General features: G+C 41.2%; 2 protein-coding genes and 1 long non-coding RNA gene across 23 annotated transcripts in view; 1 reads left to right on the forward strand and 2 right to left on the reverse strand.

The window, feature by feature from the left end:
• The window catches only part of RBL1 (RB transcriptional corepressor like 1), a 64200-nt gene extending 62370 nt beyond the window's left edge, over positions 1 to 1830 (reverse strand). For 3 of the 8 annotated variants that reach the window (XR_011530818.1, XR_011530817.1, XM_008535247.2), the window contains exon 1: positions 136 to 561. Coding sequence is in view for 3 of the 8 variants with exons in the window: in XM_008535247.2 (XP_008533469.1) it covers positions 136 to 291 (156 nt within the window). In the remaining 5 variants the exon portion in view is untranslated. Of the gene's footprint in view, positions 1 to 135 lie in introns of all 8 variants that reach the window. The other 5 variants (XM_070588353.1, XM_008535243.2, XM_008535242.2 and 2 more) reach the window with 5 other exon arrangements.
• On the forward strand, positions 1648 to 14766 carry LOC103560903 (uncharacterized). Its single transcript, XR_011530819.1, has 3 exons — positions 1648 to 1789; positions 3907 to 4064; positions 12610 to 14766. It is a non-coding gene; the product is annotated as an uncharacterized lncRNA (long non-coding RNA).
• MROH8 (maestro heat like repeat family member 8) overlaps positions 12201 to 25226 on the reverse strand; it is a 49899-nt gene continuing 36873 nt past the window's right edge. For 2 of the 14 annotated variants that reach the window (XM_070588361.1, XM_070588355.1), the window contains 11 exons: positions 24583 to 24773; positions 22487 to 22624; positions 22093 to 22207; positions 21618 to 21758; positions 20321 to 20485; positions 19454 to 19609; positions 17151 to 17273; positions 15575 to 15674; positions 15252 to 15317; positions 12583 to 12790; positions 12201 to 12446 (listed from right to left, as the gene is read on the reverse strand). In XM_070588361.1, the coding sequence (XP_070444462.1) occupies positions 12606 to 12790; positions 15252 to 15317; positions 15575 to 15674; positions 17151 to 17273; positions 19454 to 19609; positions 20321 to 20485; positions 21618 to 21758; positions 22093 to 22207; positions 22487 to 22624; positions 24583 to 24773 (1380 nt within the window). In that variant the 3' untranslated portion in view covers positions 12201 to 12446; positions 12583 to 12605. Of the gene's footprint in view, positions 12791 to 15251; positions 15318 to 15574; positions 15675 to 17150; positions 17274 to 19453; positions 19610 to 20320; positions 20486 to 21617; positions 21759 to 22092; positions 22208 to 22486; positions 22625 to 24582; positions 24774 to 25226 lie in introns of all 14 variants that reach the window. The other 12 variants (XM_070588364.1, XM_070588357.1, XM_070588359.1 and 9 more) reach the window with 10 other exon arrangements.

Consider the following 25226-nt stretch of genomic DNA (forward strand, 5'->3'; position numbering starts at 1 on the left):
TTCGCGCCCCTCGGTGCCCGGCGGGGCAGCGACCCTCCTGGGTGGGGAACTGCCCCCAGCCCATAGGGGGGTGGAGGCGGGGCGGGGGTGGGGCCTGGCGAGGGTCGGGCCGGCCGCCCCACCGGCGCCGCTCACCTCTAGGCTGTATTTGCCCCGGATGGCGGCGAAGTCGTCCAGGGCTTCGGCCGCGCTCCCCTCGTCCAGGTTCAGCTCCTGGCACAGGGCCTGCAGCGCCTCCCTGGCCGCGGCGACCACCGCCGCCCCCTCGGCGTGGGGCTCGTTCTCGAACATCCCCTCAGGCCCTGCGGGCGGCGCAGTCGCAGCCCCCCACTCCTTTCTCCCTCCTGGGCGCGCTACCCACAACCCCCTGCGCCAAAGCGCGCGAAAATCGGCAGTGACAGAGGAACGTCTATTTGACAGTCTGCATCCGCGTTTCCCCTCAAAAAAGTCCGTTCGTCCTCTAGGGCTCCTGGCCGTCCCTCTCCGGAAATGTCATAATAAGACGGACCTCGGGTCCTGAAAAACACCTGGACTGGACCCTTGGCGGACAGCGGTGGACACAGCCAGCGGGGCAAGTTGGGAGCGGAGGGATCGGCAGTCCGCGCGCAGGGTCTGCTGGGAGTTGTAGTCCTTTTCCTGTCTTGAAGCTGGCGGCGCCGCCCTGGTCTCCGCGGCTCTTGGGTCTGGGAAGGCCTGCGAGGTGGCCTCGTTCATCTTAGGGAGAAGCCTCGTCTGTGCCGCCAACCCGTGGGCCTGGGTTCGTCAATGCCCCGCGGCGCCAAACATAGTCTGACTGAGACTTGCCCCTTGAGTTAGGAGATGGAAGCGGGAACAGAAAAAAGTGGTCCCTTGACAGCGCGGGGCCTGGTCAGAGTCTCCTCAGGGTCCCAAACGCCCAGTGAGCGGGCTGTCTGGGCTGTCGATGATTGAAGGGTTGGTGAGGCACGGATAGTAGGGAACTCCTCCCCGTCTCCGCTTGACCCTAAAGAGGCTCGACCTGGCCTGAGAGGACTGCGGGAAGGAGGCCCTTTCTCGGCTCCCTGACCCAGGGAACCGGCCCAGTAGACGGTCATTCCAGGCTTAGGAGCGGCCTGAGCATAAGCCTGGAGGCGTGGGCTGGTCTGGAGCTCACCCTTCTGCTCCACCAAGACCCCTTCCAGGAAGAGCCAGTGACCTTATAAGGTAAACCATAGCATGTCACTTCACTCAAAATCCTTCAGTAGATTCCTCTCGCCCTTAAAATGACAGCCAGACTCCTTTCCACGGCCCACGAGGCCCCAAGTGATCTGGCCCCTCCCCAGGTGGGGCACTGTCCCCCGAGGTGTGTGTAAGGTCCAGCCTTACTGCTTTGTTCTGGAACCTTGAACAAGCCAAGCTGCCAAGCACGCTCCTGCCTCCAGGCCTTTCTCTGATACTCTGCACCAGGTCTTGGCTTGTCTGGATCCTCCTCTTCATTCAAGTCCAACTAAATGTCACCTTCTGAGGTCATCCCTGAGCACTGTATCTAAAATAGCGGACCCCCTGCCCCAACATCCCATTTTATTGTCTTCCTAGCACCTTATCACTCTGTGAAGTTATCTTCTTTGTTCACTGGCTCTTCCTACTAAAGTGAGTTGCGTGAGAGCGGGGGCCTTCCTTTCACGTTCACTACATCCCAGAGTTTAGGTTAGTGCCTGGCTCCTGGTTGGCACTCAGCATTTTGCATCATGTGTTTGAAAAATTACAAAAGTCCATTGTTGCTTGGATGAAGGAAAGAGTCACTGGATACGAAAATGAAAGACAGGTGAAGGTGGGTTGCAAAGGGCCTCATAGGCCCCACTGAAAGCCTGCGCATTGTGGGTGGGGTCTTAACAAAAGGAGGCGATGGATTGGGATGTGTTTTGGACAGGTTCTTCTGGCTGCAGGGTGACAGATGGTTTGGAGACTAGAAGTATGGGAATGGTAGGGGGCTCGTCCAGCAGAGGAAGGAGCCAGGCTGGAGAGAGGTCTCTGGCCTAGAACTGAGGTGGACGCTACCAAAGAGGTAGGGGTCCCCAATAACATAGGTTTCCATCTGGGCCAAGAGCGTGAAAAGTGATGCTGCTAACCCGAATGGGAGTACAAGCAGAGGGATGAGATCACTTCTGGAAATGTGTCTGGGATGCTTGCAGGAAGTTTCAGAGGAGGCTGTGGGCTCCTGGGAGATGGCCCCCCTCTCTTGGCAATTTCCCAGTCTTCTGCATTCTCCACAGTTAGAGAGGGGTGGGACGTGGGAACCAGCCACAAGCCAGGTCTCAAATGAGTAAAAACTCAAACTCCTCCCCGAAACTCAAACTCAAACTTAACCACCCATGTGCCACTTTCAACTCTGCTTCCTTCTAGAAGTTACTGCTGCAGCTGACTTCAGCACCATCTCATTCTCTGGAGGGGATGCTGGCACACAGTGTCTGCACAGAGACTCTTCTCCCATGAGTTTTTACTTATTTAGAGGATTGTTATGGGCAGCTGTGGGGAGGTCTATCTCCAGTGCCAAGGGCTCTGTAACGGGTTGTCATCCCTCCTCCTAACTTCCTTTTCTGTCAGCAGAGAAATGTCAGGATTACTAGAGGTGAGATGGATGAAGGTCCTCCTGTGGTGGCTCGTTTGTTAATTTTTTAATTAGAAAATTAACCTACTGTGCTTAAATAACAGCTGGGGGAGTGGGGACAGCCTGGACATGAGGATTTGGAAATATTCAGGCAGCACCTGAAGCTAAGGGAGCAGGTTGATATCACTCGGGGAGTGTGTTGGCATGAGAAAAGACTCAAGGGTAGAACCTTCAGGAACACCAACATTTCGAAGATGAGCAGAATTTGAGGAGTGAATGAAAAAAACTGTCCAGAAAGGTATAAAAACAAGGAGTGGTAACTGAGGTCAGGAAAGAAGTGTTCCATAGAGTCCAACACTGTAGAGAGTTCAAATAGGATGAGGAAGTCAAAGAAGACCTCCTGTATTATTATTCAGATATTTTTAGTGACCCTTGCCAGAGGAGTTTTCTTTAGCACAGTAGGAGTGGAAGCCAGATTACTGTGGCTGAGGGGCTAACGGGAGGAAGGTCAGAAAGCTGAAGTAGGAAGTAAAAACTTCTCGTTAAGAAGTTTGGTGGAGAAGAGGCGAAAGGAAGAGGATTTTCTGGGATAGGGAAGACACAAGCATGTGAATAATCAGGGACAGGAGTAGGCAGAGACTGAAGATAAAAAAAAAAGATCACTGATGTAGCTAGGCCCTGGAAAAAGTGGCCAAGCTGGGAATCCAGAGCCTGTCCTTCCTCTAAATAGCTCCTGTCTGGAAGGTTATCACCTTACAGCTAGATTAAGCAGGCCTGCTAGGTGCTCTGCTGAGAGGAAAATAGAGTAGGGAGTTGAGAATAGTGAAGATTTGGAACAGCTGTTGAGAAATATCACTGGGTCTGTCAAATGCAAACATTATGGTAGAATTTTTGAGGAAAAATGTAGTAAAAGTAGGTCTACCCCATGGGATCCTGGCTTTCACGGCTGGGCCTGGACAAGATCACAAAAGCTGAGAAACCTTAAGTTTTTTACCTTTACCATAACTAATCTCTTTTTTTTATCCAGATCTGAACTGCAGAGGGTGATTCTGGCCTTGAAAAGAAACCAAGATAAAAGGAAACAGCTCTTGGGAATTATAAACGAAACAAAACCAGAGACTCATTGCCCCATTTTCATCTCTTTAGTAGTTTGGTTTTCAGTGACTTGCAGTATATGTACTATAGCGCATTTCTTCTTTGCTACTGGATTTGATTCTCCTGATCCTTTTCCCAGTTTATACGTACTAAATCCTGAAGACCTTTCATTTCTTCATTCCACAAATGTTTACTGAATGCCTGCCATGTGCAAGATATGATTGTTCTTTTGCCGTCACTTTCAGATCGTCCAGACTTGAACTGAGGGGCATTGCTGGCTTGAAAATGATCCAAGAACAAAAGAAACACCTCTCAAAGGTCATCCACTAAACAAACAAAAACTGAGAAACGTACGTTTTTCTTCTCCTTGGGACTGAATCTGGGCTCTAACTTTGGATTTTCAGTAAGTTGTATCCTGTCTATGTAAAGCCTTCTGTTTTCATCTCCTATCTTTTGATTCACCTGATCTGTCACCCTTTACATCCAATCAATCACTCGCTTCTGCGACTTTTTCTTTTGCCATGTTGTAATTCACAGACTGTCCTGAATTGAATTATTAGAAAATACAGGCTTTGGAAATGAGGCCAAGATAAAAGGAAAATACTCTTGAGTTCCCTTATTTCCTTTATGAAATAAAGCAGATTTAAACAGTACTCTTTTTTTTCCCTTCTTCTGGATTGTAACTGAACTATGTCATTGGTTTTCAATAGACACTACTGCCATACTCACCAAAAAAACCCAGCCCATGCTGTTCCTCTGTTACCACTGACTCCCCTGCTCCTTCATCCCCTACACCTAATCGCTAAATCTGTGCATTCCTCCTCCACCAGGTTTCTAGTTGGCTTTCAGCATTTCATATTTTCTCTTTCAATCCATCTTACGTTTAGTTACTAGTCTAGTTTTTCTCAAGCAGCATTTATATTATATCAGTTTCTTTTTCAAAACTCTTTGGGGATTCACTATTACCAATGAATCAAGTTGAGGCAGCTTGGCATTGAGGACACGTCTGTCAGATCCAGCCTTACTTGCAGGATTTTTTTTTCCCTTTTATCAATACGCTCTCCCTATTTTTTATCAGGGTTCATGTTGGTTTTTATTTTTTTCTTATTATCCAGTGGCATGCCCATTTAACACTAAACTGAGCTTTTGAATAGAAAATGAAGTGAAATCGATTTACTCTGCTCTTCATTTCTGATCCAAATATATCACGAAGTTTGTTCCTATTTTGATCCCATTGTGTGATAGCCTCTATGATTAGCCTCCCTGTTGTGGTTTAATATTTCAGAGTTCCCCAGAGTATGTGAGCAGAGCTTGATTAAGACCTTTAGAGGCTCCAAGACTAAGAAGTTTATAGTACACACTCTCCCAAATGTAATTCAAAATATAAACAATTCTAAACCACAAAATAAGTGTAGGAAAGTGTAACAAGTTCTGATAATTTTTCCCAACATGGTTATTTTATTTTGAAATTCCAAAACAAATTTTTTTTTGTCCTCCAGCTTTGCTATGCCCTAAGCAGGTACTTGGTCTGCACATGCCCTTCTTAGGAAAAACTACTCATCTAACCTTCTAACTGTCAAAAAAAGCAGTTGATAGTGTGGGGGAGGGGCTAGACCTAACCTCATTATTCTTCCTGTTCTTGTTCCCCAAATGAAAACTAAAGTGGTGGTCCTTAAGCTGGGAGCCTGCAGGGAAAGTAGTGCCAGCCCTACTCACAAGGACAATTAAGTGATTTTTGTACCTCCTTTAGACTTTGGATAAGAAAATGAGAAACTGAAAAGCCCAATTTAACTTAAAAATGTTAGTTCTAAGGCCTTTTGCCATCAAAATCTATGCCCAGGGCACTCAACTTGGTCACAAGAAGATATTTCAGAATAGCAGTTTCTTTCAAGTTTTACTCTAAAAGATTCTTCTGACACAGACTTCAGTCTACCTAGAACCAAAACTCAGGGTCATTTTTGTTTCCTGAATCCATACATATCTGGGTTAATCCTGCTCCCCTGTAATCCCAGAGAAGCTATAAAACTGAACTTTATTAGCTAAAAACCACCCCAGACATTAGCTCTTAAGCAGAAGGTCTTGGTGGAAAAGTCAAACCATATGAGAGGGCTCTCTGACACCCAAATACAGCAACAGCAAACAATCTTGGTAAGATTATCCCTGTTGCTTTTTTCCTCATTTCAATTTCTTCAAATTTAGGGAATTTCCTTTTCTTCTTTGAAACAATTAAGGCTTTTACCTATGGAGCTACTACAGAAAGTACAGAGACTTGGAATCAAGAGACTTAAAGTCTAAGTCCTAGCACTGCTGCTTGCTGATTTTGTGCTCTCTGGCAAGTTATCTAAACCTCTCTGAGCCTCTTTCCTCATCTGTAAAATGGCAATAACCATAATCTCTAAATTACACAATTAAAGCAAGTTAAAAAAAATAACATGAAAGTCGTATACAAATGACAGTTATAACTTATTCTTTCCTCTACTGTTTTCCTACTGCACCAGAAACACTTGGCTGCTTTCCAGCCAACTCTAATCTACTTTATTTCCACATCTTGAAGTGTGTCACCTCAATCAATATAACTGATTCTTAAGTGCATGAATTTAAATTGAATAACTGAGATTAGGAATGGGTCCACTTAGAACAAACAGACCGCAGATTATATACATGTGCATCTATATAAATTATCTCTGGAAGGATACGTAAGAAATCAGGAACAGTAATTGCCTAAGGGAAGAGGAATTCAGTAGTGGTGAGGTGGGCATAAAGAAAGTTACCTTTTACTATGTATCTTTTCGTATCTTTTGAATTTTGTACTTATGCCAAAAATTAACTTAATAAATAAGATGTATGCTATAAAATAGACCATCACATATGTATGCTATGATAAAGATACTCTTTTACTACCTGTTTTTATTGATAAGCTCAGTTAATTAACAACTGCTCCTAAGAAATTTTAAGCATTTTGTCATTTCAGAAACTATTTTTCTCTGTATATTTGATTTTAAAAAATAAGACACAGGCGTGGAGAATCATGAGTTAATTTCCATATACAATTACAGTGTTATTGCTAAGGTCCTAAAGTTTGAAATGCAGCAGACAAAAGCAAAAACCCAGATAGTCAGACCATTTCAGATGTTAACTGAATTTGTAACTAAAGGAACAGACTAAAAGCTAATTCCTCAATATATAAAAAGCTCCTATGAATCAACATGAAAAAGACCAACAAACCTCCTCAAAATGGGGAAACGATTTGAATATAGTCTTAGAAAAAGAAATGCAAATAGCATTTAGATGTGAAAAGATGCTCAACCTTTCTAATAAGAAAAAAATGCAAATTTAAACCACTAAAAAAACCATTTTTTTATGTATTCAATTGGCAAAAATCCAAAAGTTGAAAATACTTCAGTGACTTCCCATTTCTTTCAGAGTTAAGCCAAACTGTTTGTCATGGCCTACAAGTCACTAAGGATCTAGATCTGGTCCCTTATATAACTTCATTTCTCTCTGCCTTTATTTATTACTCTCTCCTTTCTCACCCCGCTCTAGTCATAGTGGCGTTCTTGTGATTCCTTGAATACCCTAGGCAACCCTAGTGCCTTAGGACTTTTGAGATGGCTATTTCCTCTGACCAGAATGTTCTTTCCCTACATCTGCATAGCTAACACTTTCACTTCCTTCAAGTCTTTGCTCAAATATCATCTTCTCAATGAAGCCTACTGTTAGCCATCCTGTTTAAAATTGCACCGCCTCCTCCTCACAACCACCACACTTCTGATTCCTCATACTCTGATCTTTCTTCCAGAGCATATTCCAGCTTCTAACATACTGTATGATTTTATGTTTATTTATATTATTATACATTGTTATTTCTCTCCGCCTGCTAGAATATAAACTCCACTAGCGCAGGGATTTTGTTCTGTTTTATTCCTTGATGTTTCCTAGTTATCTAGAATGGTGTTGAGCCCATAGATATTTGTAGAGTGAATGAATACCATTATGCTGGCAAAGATGTGAGGAGAAAAGCACAGTCTGACATCACCGGGGTGTAACTGTTACTACCTCCATGCAAGTCATTTGGCAATATTTTAATTTGAAATCACAAAGGACATACCCTTTAATCTGGTAATTCCCCTTTTAGGATTTTATCCTAAAGACACACTTGGCCATGTGTGAAATATGTATGTCCATAGTTACTATGGTATTCTATATGACAAAGATTGGAAATTACCTAAAGGTCCATTAATTTAATAAATACAGTGAAATACTGGGCAGGAATGTAGAATGAGGAAACTCTTTGGAGTAATATGGGAAAATCTCAAAGATATTAAGGAGAAAAAGTGCAAGGTGCAGAACATTATGTATAGAATACTATAATTTGTAAAAAAAGCAGGGAAGAGAATACACATATTTTCTCATAAATGCATACTATGTCTTGAAAGAGATACAAGAAACTGGTAATACTGGGTGCCTTCAGGGAGGTGAAGTGGATGGCTGGGAACATTTTGTAACTTTTGAATTTTGAACATATATATGCATTACCACTTTATAAGTCAAGAAAAACAAAAATGTTTTCTGAACTCTTTCTCTTTTTAAATACTGTATTTTAATTTCAAATAAACCCTGACTTAATATTCTTATTTTTAAAAAGTATATTGAGGTCAGGGCTTTCATATAAGGAATCGGATACAGAGATGAGTGTCTTGAGATTATTTTCAGATTCAGTCGCTTACTGATTTCAAGACCAGACCACTTAACTAATGTCTATTTCATATTTTTATTTCACTTTTGGCAGTGATGAGGCCTGGGTGGTGTTAGAATATTAGTATTTCAAACATCTTGAAAGGTTCTTTTAGCAACCCGGGTGCTACAGCAATTTCATTAATTATTAAATAGTGAAAACTATGAAGGTCTGAATTAGAAAATCCTTTTATAACTTTTTAAATTTTCAATTATTTTAATAATAATTTCAATTATTTTAATAATAATTTCAATTATTTTAATAATACAGTTGATGGAAATAGTTTTGCAAAGGACTTTTGGCTTAGAAGTCTAAAATAAAAAATCCTGAGCAGATTAAAGCTCTAAAACAGGTTACCACAAAGGAAGTAGTAGAAATGTATTTGGCTTAAAACCTACTTGAAAAAAATTTTTTATATAAAACTACTAAAATCCAGTGGGATTGCTTGGCCAGACTTTATAATTCTGTGAGGTCTTGAACTGCAATGATAATCTGGGATGTAATACAACAGAAAAATTCTTTAGAAACCACCAAGGCTATTGCAGGAAAAAGGCTTGAGGTCTTTCTGGAAAAATCAAGTTCTTTAGTTTTAAGGTCACAACACTTAAATTGCCTATAAATTCTTTTCCTTTTTAGTGTCCTGACTTTCTTGCCACAAAATAAGTGATTTTCTAAGATGAACTGATACACAATCAGAGTTTAAATTTAGTAGGTTTGGTTTGGTCAGCGGTTGCTTGAAAGACGAAGGCTTGGAGGTGTCCCCTTATATAGCGTATGTACACTTTTGACCTGGTCTTTAAACCCATGAGTGGCTGAGGAATCACTCTTTACCCCAACTGCGGTCTTCTGAAGTGGGCTGGGGAACACTTTACTGAAAACCAGTGTCCGAGGGACCAGCACGTCTGAACCCTGTGTTTGATGCGTCTTCTATATTATCTCAACTCTCTGCCGTTTAATCTCATTCACAGGTGGACATCCTTTCTAGATTCCCAGCTTCCATCTCCCTCCTAACCTCTTCCCATGTCCCTGCTCCCTTTTAAAATTTCCCTTTCTATATTCACGCCATCATTTCTGTTAAAAAAAAGGGGGGGGGGCTGGGTGTGACAGTTCCCTCATAAAGATTCTTTGGTATTGTCAAATGACAAAAATAATACCATTTAGTAATGAGTTTGATGTCCTTTATTCAAGGGAAAACAATCCATGGATTGGGGGGGTATGTTGCCTTATGAGTGGTGAAGCACTGTTCCCAAGGGATCTGGGGCAGGAAGTTTATAGAACCTTAGAAGAGGCAACACGGAAACAGCATGATTGCCTAGGAGGCCAAGGGTTTCCTTAGGAGGCTAGCAGGTCCTGTTTTCTAGGGTAAGGTAAGCTAGCTAAAGCTGAGTTGGAGGATTGTGATTGGTGTATGTTAAGATTCCTTGACAGGGGTTTCCCACAAGTGCAGGCTGACTTAGGTTTAGATTTGTAACACGGGCTGGGCCACTGGGGCAGCCTCCATTTTGTGGGTTCCGATCTACGAATTAACTTTATCAATATCCACAGGAACCATTTTAAACCAGTGCTGTCTTCCTTGGACATCAGACCATAAACTCTGCAGGGTGATAGAAAGTAGAGAAGACATAACTGAATCATTCAGCAATTGCCACTTGGTATTTAAGGGAAGTCATCCGATGTACTGGGAAGTCATCATCATTTTTCAGGAAAGATAGAATCCACAACTTCCCTTTGTGTTTTGCACAACAGAAGGCAGTTGTTAGTTATCCTTTCTAATCCTTTTCTTTTGCTGAGTTCTGATTCTGAGGAGCATTTGGGAAGAGGTAGGGAAAGCAGCTGCTCATATGATAGATATGTTTTTGGGGATGACAGGAAAATATCTATCCTTCACCATCACCTCCAGCCCCACCTCCAAATACCTCCTCTCTCCATCCTGCTCAGTAATGCCTAAAATTTCTCAATTAGAGGTTCATGCCTTTAGCTTAAGTCTACTTTGTTAAAAAGCAAAAATCTCTGAAGGAGTTACCCTCATTAAGTCTTGCAGTGTAGTGATTAATTACATTAACCGTGAGTTCATCAGATCCTTTCCTGAGAGAGAGAGAAAAAGGAGCATGGAGCCAAGAACCTGGGAGAAGGAAGGAGGGGGAAGCCCTAAGGGACAGAGCTATTTGATCTATTTTACAATTTTACCTAGTGCAGTTTTACTTGCTGGGCTGATGCCTGAGAGATTCTCCCCTTCCCTAATCCCATTTTTTTATTTATATGATAGTTTAATCTTTCAATAAGAGAAAAAAAATCATTTCTTAGAGGGGCCAACCCTGTGGCCAAGTGGTTAAGTTCACGCGCTCCGCTGCAGGTGGCCCAGTGTTTTGTCGGTTTGAATCCTGGGCGCGGACATGGCATTGCTCATCGAGCCACGCTGAGGTGGCATCCCACATGCCACAACTAGAAGGACCCACAACTAAAATATACAACTATGTACTGGGGGGCTTTGGGGAGAAAAAGGAAAAAATAAAATCTTTAAAAAAAAAATCATTTCTTAGAAAATAAGTATCTCAGTATAAGGGGGGAAAGCAATACTCAAAGTAAAAAAAGAGAGAATCTAAAATAATAAAGACATAGCTGGCCCAGTAATATAATCAACAATACATTTTAATAGTATATAATGAAAATAAAGCCAAAATGAAATCCAATTATATTGAACTTTTATTTCAACATATAATAAAATTAAATGTCCAGAAATTTTTGTTTCGTATATTAAAAAATTCCATAAAAACATAAACCTATCTCTGAGGAGAGCCTTGTATAAAAATAATGGAGATATTTGGAATAAATAGACTTGTTAATATAACCACTATTAAGTACTTCAACCCTTCCCAAACTGCTAAGGTAGTTCAGAAAAGAGCAGTCCTCTGTCTCTTAATGGATGCTTCTTCCTGTGAACTTTAACACAATAAAGTGTAAGTAAAATAGAATAAGCATTGTTGTGTTGCTACTCCCTCTTAGTGGTATTATTCAGAAAATAAAAATCTGCCAGGAGGGAAAGGGACTCTAGCGTAAATATGAGTAAAGAGAAAGGATTCATTCAATCCTTTGGATGTGTCACTGGATATTTAAACTGCATCCTAAAGCTAGAGGTCTGTTTTCTGCTGGGAGGGATAGTTCATGAGATCAGATCAAGGACTCAAAAAATATTCCTCAAGAATAACCACCACCTTTTGCTCTAACTCCGCTCTTTACAGTGGAGGATGTACATTCTATCCTATTAAAAAATAAAATAAGGTATACTAACTTTTAGGTAAGAAGTGTTCAAACTTTGTATTTATGAGTTGAGTCTCAATAACAGTTTACAACATTTGTTTCAGTACATGAGTTTGGGGCATGAGTTCCACTTACGTTACTTATCCAAACAAGACCCTGGGAATTAGACTGATAGTGACCATTTCTAATTAATCTACCATGCCTCTTGCAGCTTATCAAAGTATTCACCAAATATGAGTTAATCTCTTTCTCAGGAAATTTCTGCTTGTAAGACAGTTTTCTCCATCTATGCTTAAAGCAGACAGTGGGTACTCAGTAAGTAACAGTTCCCATCCTAGAGCCATCTCAGGATCTGACAGCATTGTAGGAGAGGGAATCAGGAAAATGAAAAAGGGAAAGTGAGGCATGGAAACTTTGAATATATTAGGATAGAGTTAGCATTACATCACTTCAGAAATTTTTTCTTGCTTGAAGGTTTTTAAGGAAAAGGAAAAGGAAAGAGAAAGACCATAAGGGATTTTATTTAAAAAATCATTACTATCAAACTATAAGAACTCGTTTTAACTTTATTCTTAAGATTGTTGACAAGTAGACCTGGGCCTTGACAAAAGAACTAATAATACAAACATTGCGACATTAACATTTATTTGGAATCTCTTCTGAAGCTGTCCTAGACAGGTTTATCAAGACTGGAACTTCATGGATATTCTGGCATGGCTCCAAAACTCAGCAGATTTCCACTGTTTCTGCTACTTTACACCAAGAGCTTCTCTCCCTTATATATTCTAATTCCTTAAGGTTTTGACAAGAAAAAATAAGTTCTGATATAATTAAATAGGTAGAGGAGGTAGCTTCATGCTGGCATTAAGTCTGAAAAAAAAATGGAGCACTAGTTGCTTCTGTGGTTTCTGAAAGGATTAGTTTTTACCTGATGTTGTTTGCCTTGCATCTCTAGGTAGGAAGACAACCTATGAGCTTCCTCAACCCGAAAACTGTCTGCCCATGATCTGGTTCAGCCCCCACCTTCTGGACTCGGAACAGGGCCTGGGAGGCGACGACACGCAGAGAGGGCTCAGGGTCACGCAGCAGATCTCTCAGATCCAAGTGGCAAGAAACCCCAGGGTGGAGGTGAAGACCTATGGAAATGATCACTAGTTCAGACACCAAACAGCCAACATGCCTACAGAAGCTGGGATAAAGGGCGAACTTCTTGCAAGCCTCTGTCTGAAAGTTTGTATGTTTATAGGTCAATTCCAACTTTGACCTACAAAACTTACTCGTTTCCAAGTTGCCAAATATTTCACTCCTTTACAATAATCACACTGCCAAGTAGTCTACTTAAAGTCAAATTGTTGGACCTGCTAAGCTATGTCTAATATTGTTAACTTCTAAGTTAAGAGAAAAACACTGTTATTTTTCTGTTCTTCTTTCTATTCATTTATTTACACAATGTATACTTTTATTTTTTGTCTAAATGGAACCATATTTTACATATTATCTAATTATTGTTTATTTAATCACATTGCATCATCATTTATCCAAGTTATTTAAATATTTTTCTACAATGTCTTTCATGGCTGCATATGATTCTACAATGTGGATATGCTATACTTAACTAACTTCCTATTGTTTCTAATCTTGGATGTCTCCCATTTTTGCTCTTTTAAATAACACTGAAATGAACATTCCTGTAACTATTTCTGCTTATTTTCATAGGTTAAATTCCTAGAAGTGGGATTGATAAGTCAAAGGATATGATTATTTAAAGGGTTTTAATATGTATTGCCAAACTTCCCTATAAAAAAGTTGTTTCAATTTATGCTCATCTCAACACAGTGGATCATAATGTCAGTTTTCCTTTAACACATCAATATTGAGTATTAGTAGTCTTTGCCATTTTGACAGAAGAACACATACTGGTATCTCATCATTGTTTTGCTTTATAAACTTTTGATTACTAGTAATACTGAATATTTTTCATATATTTATTGCCCATTTATCTTCTATGAACTGATCATTCATAATATTTTCCACTTTTCTTTTGAGAAAGTACTGGTTTAAGGAATATTTACCCTTCATCATCTTGCAAATAATCCCTTCCATGTTATTGTTTATTTTTCAGTTTTGTCATTTTCTCTTTTTTTTCAAAGGTGGTTTTTAAAATTTTTATGTAGACAAATCTATTATTCTTTTACTTTATGGATCTGTGTTTTGATCCTATTAGAAAAAGCTCTCTTTTTAATTTCTAATTCTCCAAGGTCACAAAATGCTCAGGATCTCTTCATACTATGGAGCTTTTTATTACTTAAGTTGTATTTTAGCCTTTAAATTCATGTTTATTTCCAAAATGGAATACTTTCAGTTCTTGCATTAAGATCTGGCTACATGTTCCACAGAATACATGAGGGGGCAGACATAAATTTTGCAATCCAAAGGAAGTGAAACTTATTTTGTCATGAAATTGATTTAAATTGATATTTAAAATTTTATTTTTGTTTAAATTTAGCTTAAAATTACCTGTGGTAAATGACATAAACTTGTTTAAAAAAGAGTGCTAGGGTGTTCTACCCTATTTCTAAGACAGATAAGCCACTGTTAGGGAAGGAAGAGGGTGGGATTATTCCATTAGGTTGAACCACATAAGACTGCTGATATTTGACCAGTTTTGCCTTACAAAATGGTAATTTCATATGGTTCACCCTAATATATATGTATATAATATAATAATACATATAGATAACTTGAGAGTAGAAAAGGAACTTTGGTTCTCCAGTGTTTTAGATTATAATTTCCTTTTAATTGAATCAACCAAGTAGAATCCTACTTCACAGAATAAAATAATCTACATGACTTTTCCTATTTTTTTTTGCTTCTGATATCTGTGGAGAAGTAGGAGACCTTAGAGAAAAGTGGCATGATCTTTCTTAAATAAGTTTCAGCTTCTGGCTATTTTACCAGTTATTTATTTTTACTTAAAAAGCAGTGAATTGTTCAGTATTTTAATTTGGTTCTCAAAGTACATGCTTTTGGATTGTGAGATTTAGCATTTTGTGGCATTTTCTAATTGTAGGACTACTTTTTAAGTGGGAATAAATCATTCTTTGTGTGCTAAGTTCTCAAAATTGTATAATTACAGAAAATTTTCACTCACTGACAAGTCAGAAAACCAACTGCACGATGGTTGACTTATACAACTATAACACATCTCTGTTATCGAGTCCTACCAGCCTACAGGACAACCGCTTATAGGAAATAGTGCTGCAGTCATCTGTGTGATACTTGAGAGGTGGCATCATAATTTACTAAGATATTATTTCTAGCTAGTGTCTTATGTCCTGACAGACAAATTTCAGGAATTGTCCCTGAGACACTCATCAAAGCTGATTTCCAGACAAATAGAGTCATCTCCTTTCCTAAAGAGGGAGTTGGACTGGGATGAGACTGTCACTCAATTAAGTCTCCAAGAGCTTTATTATCACAAAACTCAGGCTTTCTGGTTCCCAGAGTCTCAGCTCTGCCACAGAGCCTACCCAGAGTCACTGCCTCAGATACCTTCCAAAAATGGGGTACCCCAAACCCAAGTGTATTATCACTTACCATCCTCTATCCAGCCAGTACCCTTCATCCTGAGCTCATTGTCATCCATGTACTTTGTTAAGAGCCCTAAATGCAGGAGAAAGTCAGTGAGTCTGCAATCTGGCTTTGGCTCTAAGCAGCTGGCAGAACTGGCCTTTTGATAATTAGACAGATTCTAAAAACTGGACTTCCAAGTACCTGATAGTTACCTATAGATAACATAGCCCCTTTCTCCAAAGAAGTATTTTCAAGGTCACCTTCATAAAGAGTAGGATACTCAACAACACAATTTTGCAAAGTATAGGATAAAAGTGACTACAGAAATGAACGGATTTTCTTTGTACCTACAAACAAGACTGCTGCTCTTCTGACAGGAAGTTTTGCATTCTTGAAGAACATCAATGTTTGGGCTAGGATGTTAACTTTCCCCTTGCATTTTTTTCCCTAAGTGGGGAGAAAAGTAAGAATATAAAGGAGTGAAGTAGCAGCACTATTTTTATCAGCCTCATTATAGTTCCAGAGTGAGGGACTATGTCAGATATACGTATATAGTGCTTGAAATAACTACAGTTGCTCAATGAATATTGTATATTCAGAATAACAAGGCCCCAGAAAAAGTTAAATTCTCTGAATACATCTTGCTCACACTCATTCATGCTGCATATTGTGCCTGTAACACCTCTAAATCCATCTTCACTTCTCTGTATCTAACTCTTCTCCATTCTCTAAGCTCCACCTTGAGCTCTGCTTCCCTGTGGGCTCTTCCCTGACAGCTCTTGCCTTCCTGACCTAACTCTGCTCTGAGCGTTTTACAGGTACTCCTCTCTTGACACATATCATTTTCCACCTTGAGTTTCTATTTAATGTTCCTCAGAGGTTTTATCTCCCTTAGTAACTAGCAAAAAACTCCTCCTAGGAAGTTTTAATCCTTGGCACGTTTCTGGGTTCTCTACAGCCTGTTGCACACTGGATGTGCTATGCTTATTAGATGAATTAACTCACCTCTCTGGATCTCTTACAAGGATAGGCACTTTAGAGATAGGTGGAGAAAAACAGGAATTTGTTCTCATAGAACTTATGATTTAACATGGACAATCTGTAGTCTTATTCATTGAGAGCACTGAATTTCCTGCTATAAATACAGCAATCAGTGTATCACTTATAGGTTTGGCTGCAGGTCACAGAGGGAATGCCCAGTGGAAAGCCTGATGCAAGGGCACTGTGGGGCTTCTTAGCCCTGTAAATCTGCTTGGAGGAGCCCTTACTGGTCCTAAACAGGCTACACATATAGAAGATCTCTGGGAATAGTCAGTCCTAGGGTCTTCATAGTAGGATCCCAGTGGTTTTAGAGTCAGTTGTCTAGAAAGCCATGGATGGGCACTCTGAGGCTTCCCTGGCTCAAGCCTGCCCCTAAGATCAGCCACAGTAGCCTTTGTCAAGTTTTTGAAGAGAAAGGATGCCATCTAGGTCCAGGCAGAGCCAGCAGCATGCTGCCATCATGCATGGCAGCCCTTGCTTGGGGCTCCCTGAACATGCTCTGATGGAGGGTAAAACAATCCACTAAATCCAAGGAAAGGATTAGAGATCATTGTAAAGGCAATATATAACTCCACACTCCACAAGCAGATTTTGAGCATGTACTATCAGCCTGACCCTGTAGTCTCTGGCCCAGGTTAGCGGGGCTCCCAAGAGTTCATCAGTCTTTTTGTAAGGAAGGGTGATAACACAAAGTGAATTTGTGACCCAGTTGGGAAGAAACTATAGAAGAATAGATTCACAGTACAAGACAGTTCATAGATATTAACTGCTGATGTGAAAAGGGATGGGAAATATTTCATATCTTGTTCCTCCGTTAAAAACTATGTCTGAAAAAAAGTCAGCATATTAAAGAGTTAAAAAAAGCCATTATTGTTCACATACAAAGAATTTGCAGACTGTTCCAACTTCACGAGGGCTGATGTACCAGGGATCTCTGCAGTACACTTCGTGGGGCAGCCTCCACTTCAGGAACTGCGCACATATAGTTAGGACTCGCCTGCTCTCCTGTGAAAAGGATTATCAGAGATCAGCATTTTATAACATTTTTTAGCTGGGGTAACCTTTCTTCAAATAACACTGACACTAAAGTCTAATATGAAAAGCTGATAAACTCAGAATTATCCTGGTTGAAGTGAGGGGAGGGGAGGAAAGGAACCAGAGTCTTGCTCTCCTTCACCTTCCCCAAACTGTCCCTAAAGGGGACTCATAAACCTGTGGGGTTCTGGAGAGGATGCGGAAACCACTGCTCTAGGGCAAAAGTGAGAGCTATCAGCTGTAATACCCAGACCAGAGATTTGTGCAGGAGTTCCCATTACCCCATGTCCGAGAGGCAGGCTCCTATGCCCACTTGCTACTCCTATGACATTTTTCTGTCAGTCTACACAGGGAAGTATAGCTCCTTTTTTCACATCCTTATAGAATCTCTGGCTTGGAAGGAACTCTGGAGAGTACTGATCCTTTCCTGATCCAGATACCTGAGCAAAATTTAGCAAGTGGCCCTCTTCTCTATTCATTGCTCTCAGAATGCCTCCCATTCACCATACAACTCTTCTGATGACTCTAAGCAAGTGTTTTGTCCCAGGTCCACCAGATATTTGGGCCATTAAAAACCCTCTGGGGACTTATGGGAATACAAATTAGTTAAGCTACTTTGCTTAACGATTTGTAAGTATCTAGTAAAGTTAGAGATACCCAGATATTCCACTTCTGGGTTTATGCCCTCAAGAAACTCTCACACATGTACAGACACAAAAATATGTACAATATTCATTGCAGCATTGTACTAATGAAAAATTGAAAATAATCTAAATGTCCAGGAATAGGAGAATGAAATAAATTGTAGGATAATCACATGATGGAATTCTCTATAGCATTGAAAGCAAATGAACTAGAGCTATACAACATGGATAAATCTTACAAATATAATGTTAAACAAAAACAACAAAAAAGCAAGTTGCTGAAAGATTTATAAATGATACAACATATAAAGTTTTAAAACATGAAAAATATTACTACAGAAATGATAAAAACAAAATTCAGGATGGTAGTTCTTGGGGGAACTCATTTGGGAATAGGTGCATGATTTATTTCTGTCTTATTTCTTGGAGTGGGTGGTGGATACATGGGTGTTTCTTATATTCCCTGTCAGTGATTCCTAACCTGTCTAACGTTAGATCCCTCTTCTCTGCTTAGGCTACCCTCTGAGGAACCTTAAAGAGGTGGATAGAGGTTGCTCAAGGTTTGAAGGAAAATAAGCCCAGAGCCTCGGCTGCTCTACACCTTGCCTGATTGCCAAAGGCTGGCGGGGCAGGGGATGGTTGGGTATCAATACCTCCGTATATCTGTAACCCCTACAGGGCATACTTTCCCATCACTCGGTTGGGAAGCTCTGCTCTATACTTGATTGGAGTCTGAAATATTTCATATTTATGGCTATAAGGCCATAAAACTTCCCCCATAACAAGGTGCCAAGGCCCACCATAATCTTAAATCCTGTTTCTGAACCTTCTTCCATTTCTGTAAGAGGGAGCGTGGGTAGGTGAGAGCTCCAGCAAATATTTTTCCAGCCTAAACCTATCTCTCTGTTTTGCTGTAACTGGTGGTCATAGTTAGCACACTGGAATGGACAGGCTTCTGAGGTGTGGGACAATCTAAAGGACAGTCTGAGGGACAGCACTAAAGATGATGACATCCCACCCACAACTCTTATGGCAGAAACCCCTGGAAGATTAAGGAGAGGTAAAGTCTTCTCCAGATTGTCAGAGACGCTACTATTTCTTACTTAGCCTCAACACAAGTCCATTTGTCTCAAGGCCATGAGGCAGTTCTTGAGTGAAAGAATACAGATAATAAAATATTATCATTATCATCAACAAAAAGAGTTTATTGAATTGGGCACTGTTAGGGCTCTATGCTAGGCTGAATATTGAGGTGTGGCTACAACAAGGTATAATACATCATTCTTACCAACAAAGGGCCATAATTAGCTATACAGAAATAAGGAGTAAGATTTTTTGCACAATTCATTTGGCCAAAATAATTGAAAGGTAGCCTGTGCCGGAGGAAATGGGAAATAAAGAGGATACCACAAAGTCTCTGCCCTCAAAGATATGAATACTTATTTACAGATTTGGCTCTGGATTTGAAGTTATTCAGGGCTGAAAGAAATTGACAGTAGGGATTACCTCAGCTACTGCATCATTTTCATCCTGAGAATACAAAAGTAGTGGGACCAAGCTGTCCAGGACTTGGTTCTCTACACCCTTCTTATCTGTGTATTTCACAGACTTTACGGAGGCTCCAAAGAGGGTCATGGAGAAGCGGTGAATATCAGGCCTCACCTGTGAAGGGAGTATCCAAAGGGAAGCAACTCACTGAAAGTGTTCGTACTTAACTTATAAGAGCTCCAAGTCAGTTGAAACACCAGTCCTAACACGAGGCTGTTTAGCTTTAGGCAGCTGAGGGCAAGAAACCAAACATATGTGGAGATAGCAAGACTTGCTGCTTTTGCACTACTTGTTCTTTCACTCTACAAATGAGAAATGGGCAATCCCACCTGTAGTCGTCACAGCTTATTCCTGACTGGTACTAACCATTCACACAAGCTGTTTTGCTGAAATTCAAAATCCCCGCCTTGGCATATTTGACTCTTCCACGGATGTGGTTCTTTGTGCTCCATGTTTTCCTTTTTGAATAACCTTTGGGATTTGGGATGGGGGCATATGTATAGTCCACCATCTTGACCCAGTCCTGATTGTTCCTTGAAAGGAAAGACAATGTCTTTTCTTATACAAACTCCTTCCCCATCCCACGAAGCAGGGGGGTACCTTGGCAAGTCTCTATGTCTCAGTTTTTTTAATCTGAAAAATACTAAGACCAGCCCTACCAACATCATGGGTTACCTAGAAGGGTCTTAAAAGAGGAGATGTGAAAGTGCTCTGAACATAAAAAGTACTACATAAAATAGTGTATTTATTAGTACCCCAACTTCTATTTGCTGTTATGCCAATTACCCTCCCCCTAGGAAAGTCTCTCCTCTCTCTTTGTCTTACATCACCAAATAAGGAGAATAAGGTCCTCATCATGTCAGTCAGGGTGGTGAAATCCATTATGCCGACAAGTTGCAGGAGTATCTGGATGGCCAACAAAACAACCTTCTCGTCGGTTTCACACAAGAGGTCTAAGATGCTCGGCAACAGGCTCTTGATGTCTTCACTCTGTGTGTCCAAAGGGAGTGCACCATCACCTCCCCTGATAGCACTTCGTTTGGTACCAAAGTAGGGCTCCCCACCTTTACTCAGTACCTGGTGCTTGTGGAATTTTTGGTGATGCTGGCTAGTCAAGAACAGAGAAGTAAAGAGGGCATGGCTGCCCTCTCTCAGTACTGGCAGGGCAGATATGTAGAGAAAGGAGCAAGCTATTGTGAGTTGCCTCACAGGGCAGAAGTGGGACTAGGTGGGGATGGTCTAGTGACATGGACTTGGACTTAAGGTAAGGAATTGCTCTCCTAACCACGAGAGAAAGTGGAATGGCTACCTCAGGTCACACTGAGTTCCCCAGCATGGTAGGTATCCAAACAAAAGCTAAAAGATTCCTTGCAGGACTTCAAGCAGGAATTGACTAAGGACCCTTAGGGTCCTTCTCATTCTGAATTGGGATTCTGCTCTTCTGAAACCTCCAAAAGGAAGCAGTCTCAGGGTTTTAAAGTTTAAAACATACATGTAAAAAGTATATAGAATAAGGCAACAAATATTCATGTATCCAATCAACCAGAATTGACATAAGTTAACATTTGTCATTTTTGTTTTACATATATGTATATATATTTTTTTACATAAAAGAAATAGAACTCAAGTGATAAAATGGAAGCTTCAGGGGTTAATCTTCTCTTCTGACCTAGGCTTAGTTTCTAGGTAGGCCTGTGGAAATGAGCTTCCAACATGAATGTCAGTGATCTTGGTCTTAGATGATAAGCATCTTGGAAGCAGGTACAATGGCCTATCCAATTTACCTACAGGGCGACACGGTACAAAGCATAAAAGGACACCTGAATGTTGCCCAGGTTGTGGTGATAATGAGGGTATCTCCTACACAAACTGCAAGTTTCAAATATTATGAATATATGTGACTTGGACTTTTTATTCCTCTTAATTTCATTAAATGTTTAATGGTCAGTACTTGCATATTTCCTAGGAATAAAATTCAAATGGTACAAAGGAATGTACTCCTACCCACTCCTGTTCACAGGCTACCCAATTTCCTCCTTAGCCATTACCAGTTTCTTGGATAACTTTCTGGGGTGTGTTTTATTTGTGACTTAAGAATCAGTGGTCTGGGGGCCCCTCCTACCATCTCCTGGTGTCTGAGAAGATTGTGCAGTCCCCTCAGGGCAAGATTTTTAAAGAGATTATTTCCATGATGTAGCCAGTCTCTCAAGCGGGCAACAGAGTATATGCTGGGCAGTCTCCTAGCCACTGGACTCTGGAGAAGCTGAAAGAACCCAGAAATCAGCCAAAGAAGTTACTTTTAGGCCCTTTTTCATGAGAGGAACCACCTTCTCACCAACTCCAAAATACAGATTCTCTTTTGAAAGCTCTACTATCCAGCACATACATTACAGGATGGTGCTTACACTGTAGGCACATAAGGAACGCTGAATAATGAACACGTGGAAGGAAGAATTTCAATAGGCTTGAATCTGAAACTATTTCTGTCCCACATCTGAAATGGATCCCAGCCTGCCACTTAGTCCAATAGGGTCTAGGAGGCAGGTATTACTGCTTTATAGGCTTCCCGAATCCAGCTTCTAAAGAATGAGTCTTACCTCCACAAAAAAGCCTGCAGATGTGAGTTTATGTTTATCGTTCCCTCGGTTAAGAAGAGGGACTAACAAGTACATGACCTTATGTGCAAGGAGGTGATTTCTTTCCAGCAATGCACTGCAAAACAGAACACAGACAGAACAACTCTCAGAGGTGCTCCCATCCAGAGAGCATCGTTCCCAGGGCTGGGGGCCCTCTGAAGTTTTTGACCAGATTCAGGTACACAGGAGGGCATGGCAGGGTCAGGACCTCTGAAATCTCCCTAGCATTACGGGTCTTTGCCCACCCTGTGATGAGAAGATTATCCGAACTTAGTTGCTGTGATAACTAAAAGGGAAAAAAATACCTTAAAACAATGCTGATTTAGGGAAGATATGCATGGCAAGGAAGTCTTACTTGGCAAGGAGAGAGACTCCCTGAAGATGGCACTCTTTTCCTTCCAGGAGGGCCCATCCTTTATTCTTTTCCATGATGTGGAATTCCTGCCAGCACCATGTTCTGAGGAGAAGAGTCTTTGTAGCCTGTATGGCGAAGCTAAATCAAACAAAAACAGTACAAGTGAATAGAACAGGACCCTCCAATGTACAGCACACAATCGCCCTGCTCTCCCTGAGGAGGGCCATGCACTGATAGCTGCTGGACTGTAATTCTCTTCTTTCTAGATTTCCTAAAAGAGTCCTAATGCTAAAAAAAAAAAAAAAAAAAAAAAAAGACTCTTAATGCTCTAATAACTAGATTTTGTTTCCCTGGGAGTTTGGAAAGAAATCTATGATAAAACAAATGATGTGGGATGCTAAACAGATACCTACTGCTTTTTTTTTTTTCAGTGAGGAAGATTGGCCCTGAGCTAACATCTGTTGCCAATCTTCCTCTATTTTGTATGTGGGACGCCACCATAGCATAGCTTGCTGAGTGGTGTGTAGGCCCACACCCAGGATCTGAACTCATGAACCCAGGGCCACTGAAGCAGAGTGTGTGAACGTAACCACTACATCACCGGGCCGGCTCCCCCACTGCTTTTTTAAAGCTTTATTTAAATACAATTTACACTCCATAAAGTTTACCCCCATTGCTTTTTAAAACTAGTTATTGAGGGGCCGGCCCCGTGGCCGAGTGGTTAAGTTCACATGCTCCACTTTGGCAGCCCAGGGTTTCGCCGGTTTGGATCCTGGGCATGGACATGGCACCGCTCATCAGGCCATGCTGGGGCAGTGTCGCACATGCCACAGCTGGAGGGACTTACAACTAAAAATATACAACTATGTACCAGGGGGCTTTGGAGAGAAAAAGGAAAAATAAAATCTTTTTAAAAAACCCCAAAAACGCTAGTTATTGAATAGTATCCTGGACATAAGAGAATTTTTTTTTTTTTTTTTTGCTGAGGAAGATTTGCCCTGAGCTAACATCTATTGCCAGTCTTCCTCTTTTTTTGTTTTTTGCTGAGGAAGATTCACTCTGAGCTAACATCTGTTGCCAATCTTCCTCTTTTTGTATGAGAGCTGCCATGACAGCATGGCCACTGACAGACAAGTGGTGGAGGTCCGTGCCCAGGAACTGAACCCGGGCTGCTGAAGTAGAGCGCACTGAACTTAACCACTAGGCTACCGGGGCTAGCCCACATTAGACAGTCTTAAAGCTGGAGGGGTCCTTGGAGAACACCTGGCCTGATCTCATTTACAGACGAGGAAAGTAAGGCACAGAGCAACAGAAAAATTTGCCCATGGTACACAGCTGGTTAAATGAATGGGAATTAGGACTCAGTTCTCCTGACTCTTAGGTGTTCTTAAATATTCCACATCATAGCACTTCCTCTGAAAGAAATCCATGTGCCATAGCGACACTAAGGGATTTCTACTGAGACCCTAATGGGGAACTAAAAATACCTCTCCATGCAATAAAACGGAGATGAGCTATTGTTCAAGTGTGGATCAGTACGGTTTCGGAGGTGGGTTTAAGGCTGTTTTACTTGTCTCTGTCTCTACTTGACTTATCAAGAAAGGGCTGGCAGGGGCCAGCCCCGTGGCCGACTGGTTAAGTTCCTGTGCTCTGCTTTGGCAGCCTAGGGTTTCGCTGGTTCGAATCCTGGGCGCAGACACGGCCCCGCTCATCAAGCCACGCTGAGGCAGCATCCCACATGCCACAACTAGAAGGACCCACAACTAAAAAAATACACAACTATGTACCGGGGGGCTTTGGGGAGAAAAAGGAAAAATAAAATCTTTAAAAAAAAAGAAAAAAAAAAGAAGGGGCTGGCACGATATCGCACATTATTTTACAGGGCATCTGGACCCAGACAGCCACATTTACCTTGGCACCAATCAAAAAAAAGACAACCAACGAAAGCCCACAGTAACTCACAGGCATTTCAACTTGTCTCCTGGGAGTGGCAGACTGTAAACTCTCCCACAGTTGGGACCACATCTTGGCTATCCTCATGTCTACCACAGTGCCCAGTGCTTAGTTAAGGTCAATGAAATCACAAGGGGCAGTACCACAGAGGAGTGACCTCGGAAGACATTTCCTGTCCTGTGTACAGGCCACTTGGGATGGCGACATCAGACATGGTGAGGTCGATGCTGTGGTGAATCTGGATGAGCAGTGTCATGAGAAGCTGAGGAAAGAGTCGGAACGTAGCTGCTCGGAGCCTGTTTCCCACAAACACCTCATAAAGGGCATCTGTTGCCTGTGGTAGAAAAGGCACACAGCAGAGCTGAACACCTGCTAGCCCTAATCCTTACTTTTACTTGATGTCTGCTTGTGCCAGAATATGCTTTCTGGTTCTACTATCCCATACGCAGAACAGTAGTGGCAGTCGTGCAGGAACACGAAAGTGAGGGGAAAAGGAATAGGAGTGAAGTGGTCATTAAAAGTTACCAAAGAGTGAGGGGAGTCCTGAAATCCAGAAGGAAACTATAAAGGAAACTATTAACATATTTGACCACATACAAATATAAAGCCAGGGCAAAATTTATCATAAACAAAGTTAGATGACAAATAACCCGGAAAAGTATTTGCATCAATGTGATATTCTTAATATATAAAATGCTCTTACATATCAGTACAGAAAAAAACATAAAGGCTTGCTACTCAATGCGTGGGCCACACAGGAGCAGCACTGGCATCACCTGGGAGCTGG

Source organism: Equus przewalskii, chromosome 21 (genome assembly GCF_037783145.1).
Source record: "Equus przewalskii isolate Varuska chromosome 21, EquPr2, whole genome shotgun sequence".
In the NCBI taxonomy this organism is placed as follows: Eukaryota; Metazoa; Chordata; class Mammalia; order Perissodactyla; family Equidae; genus Equus; species Equus przewalskii.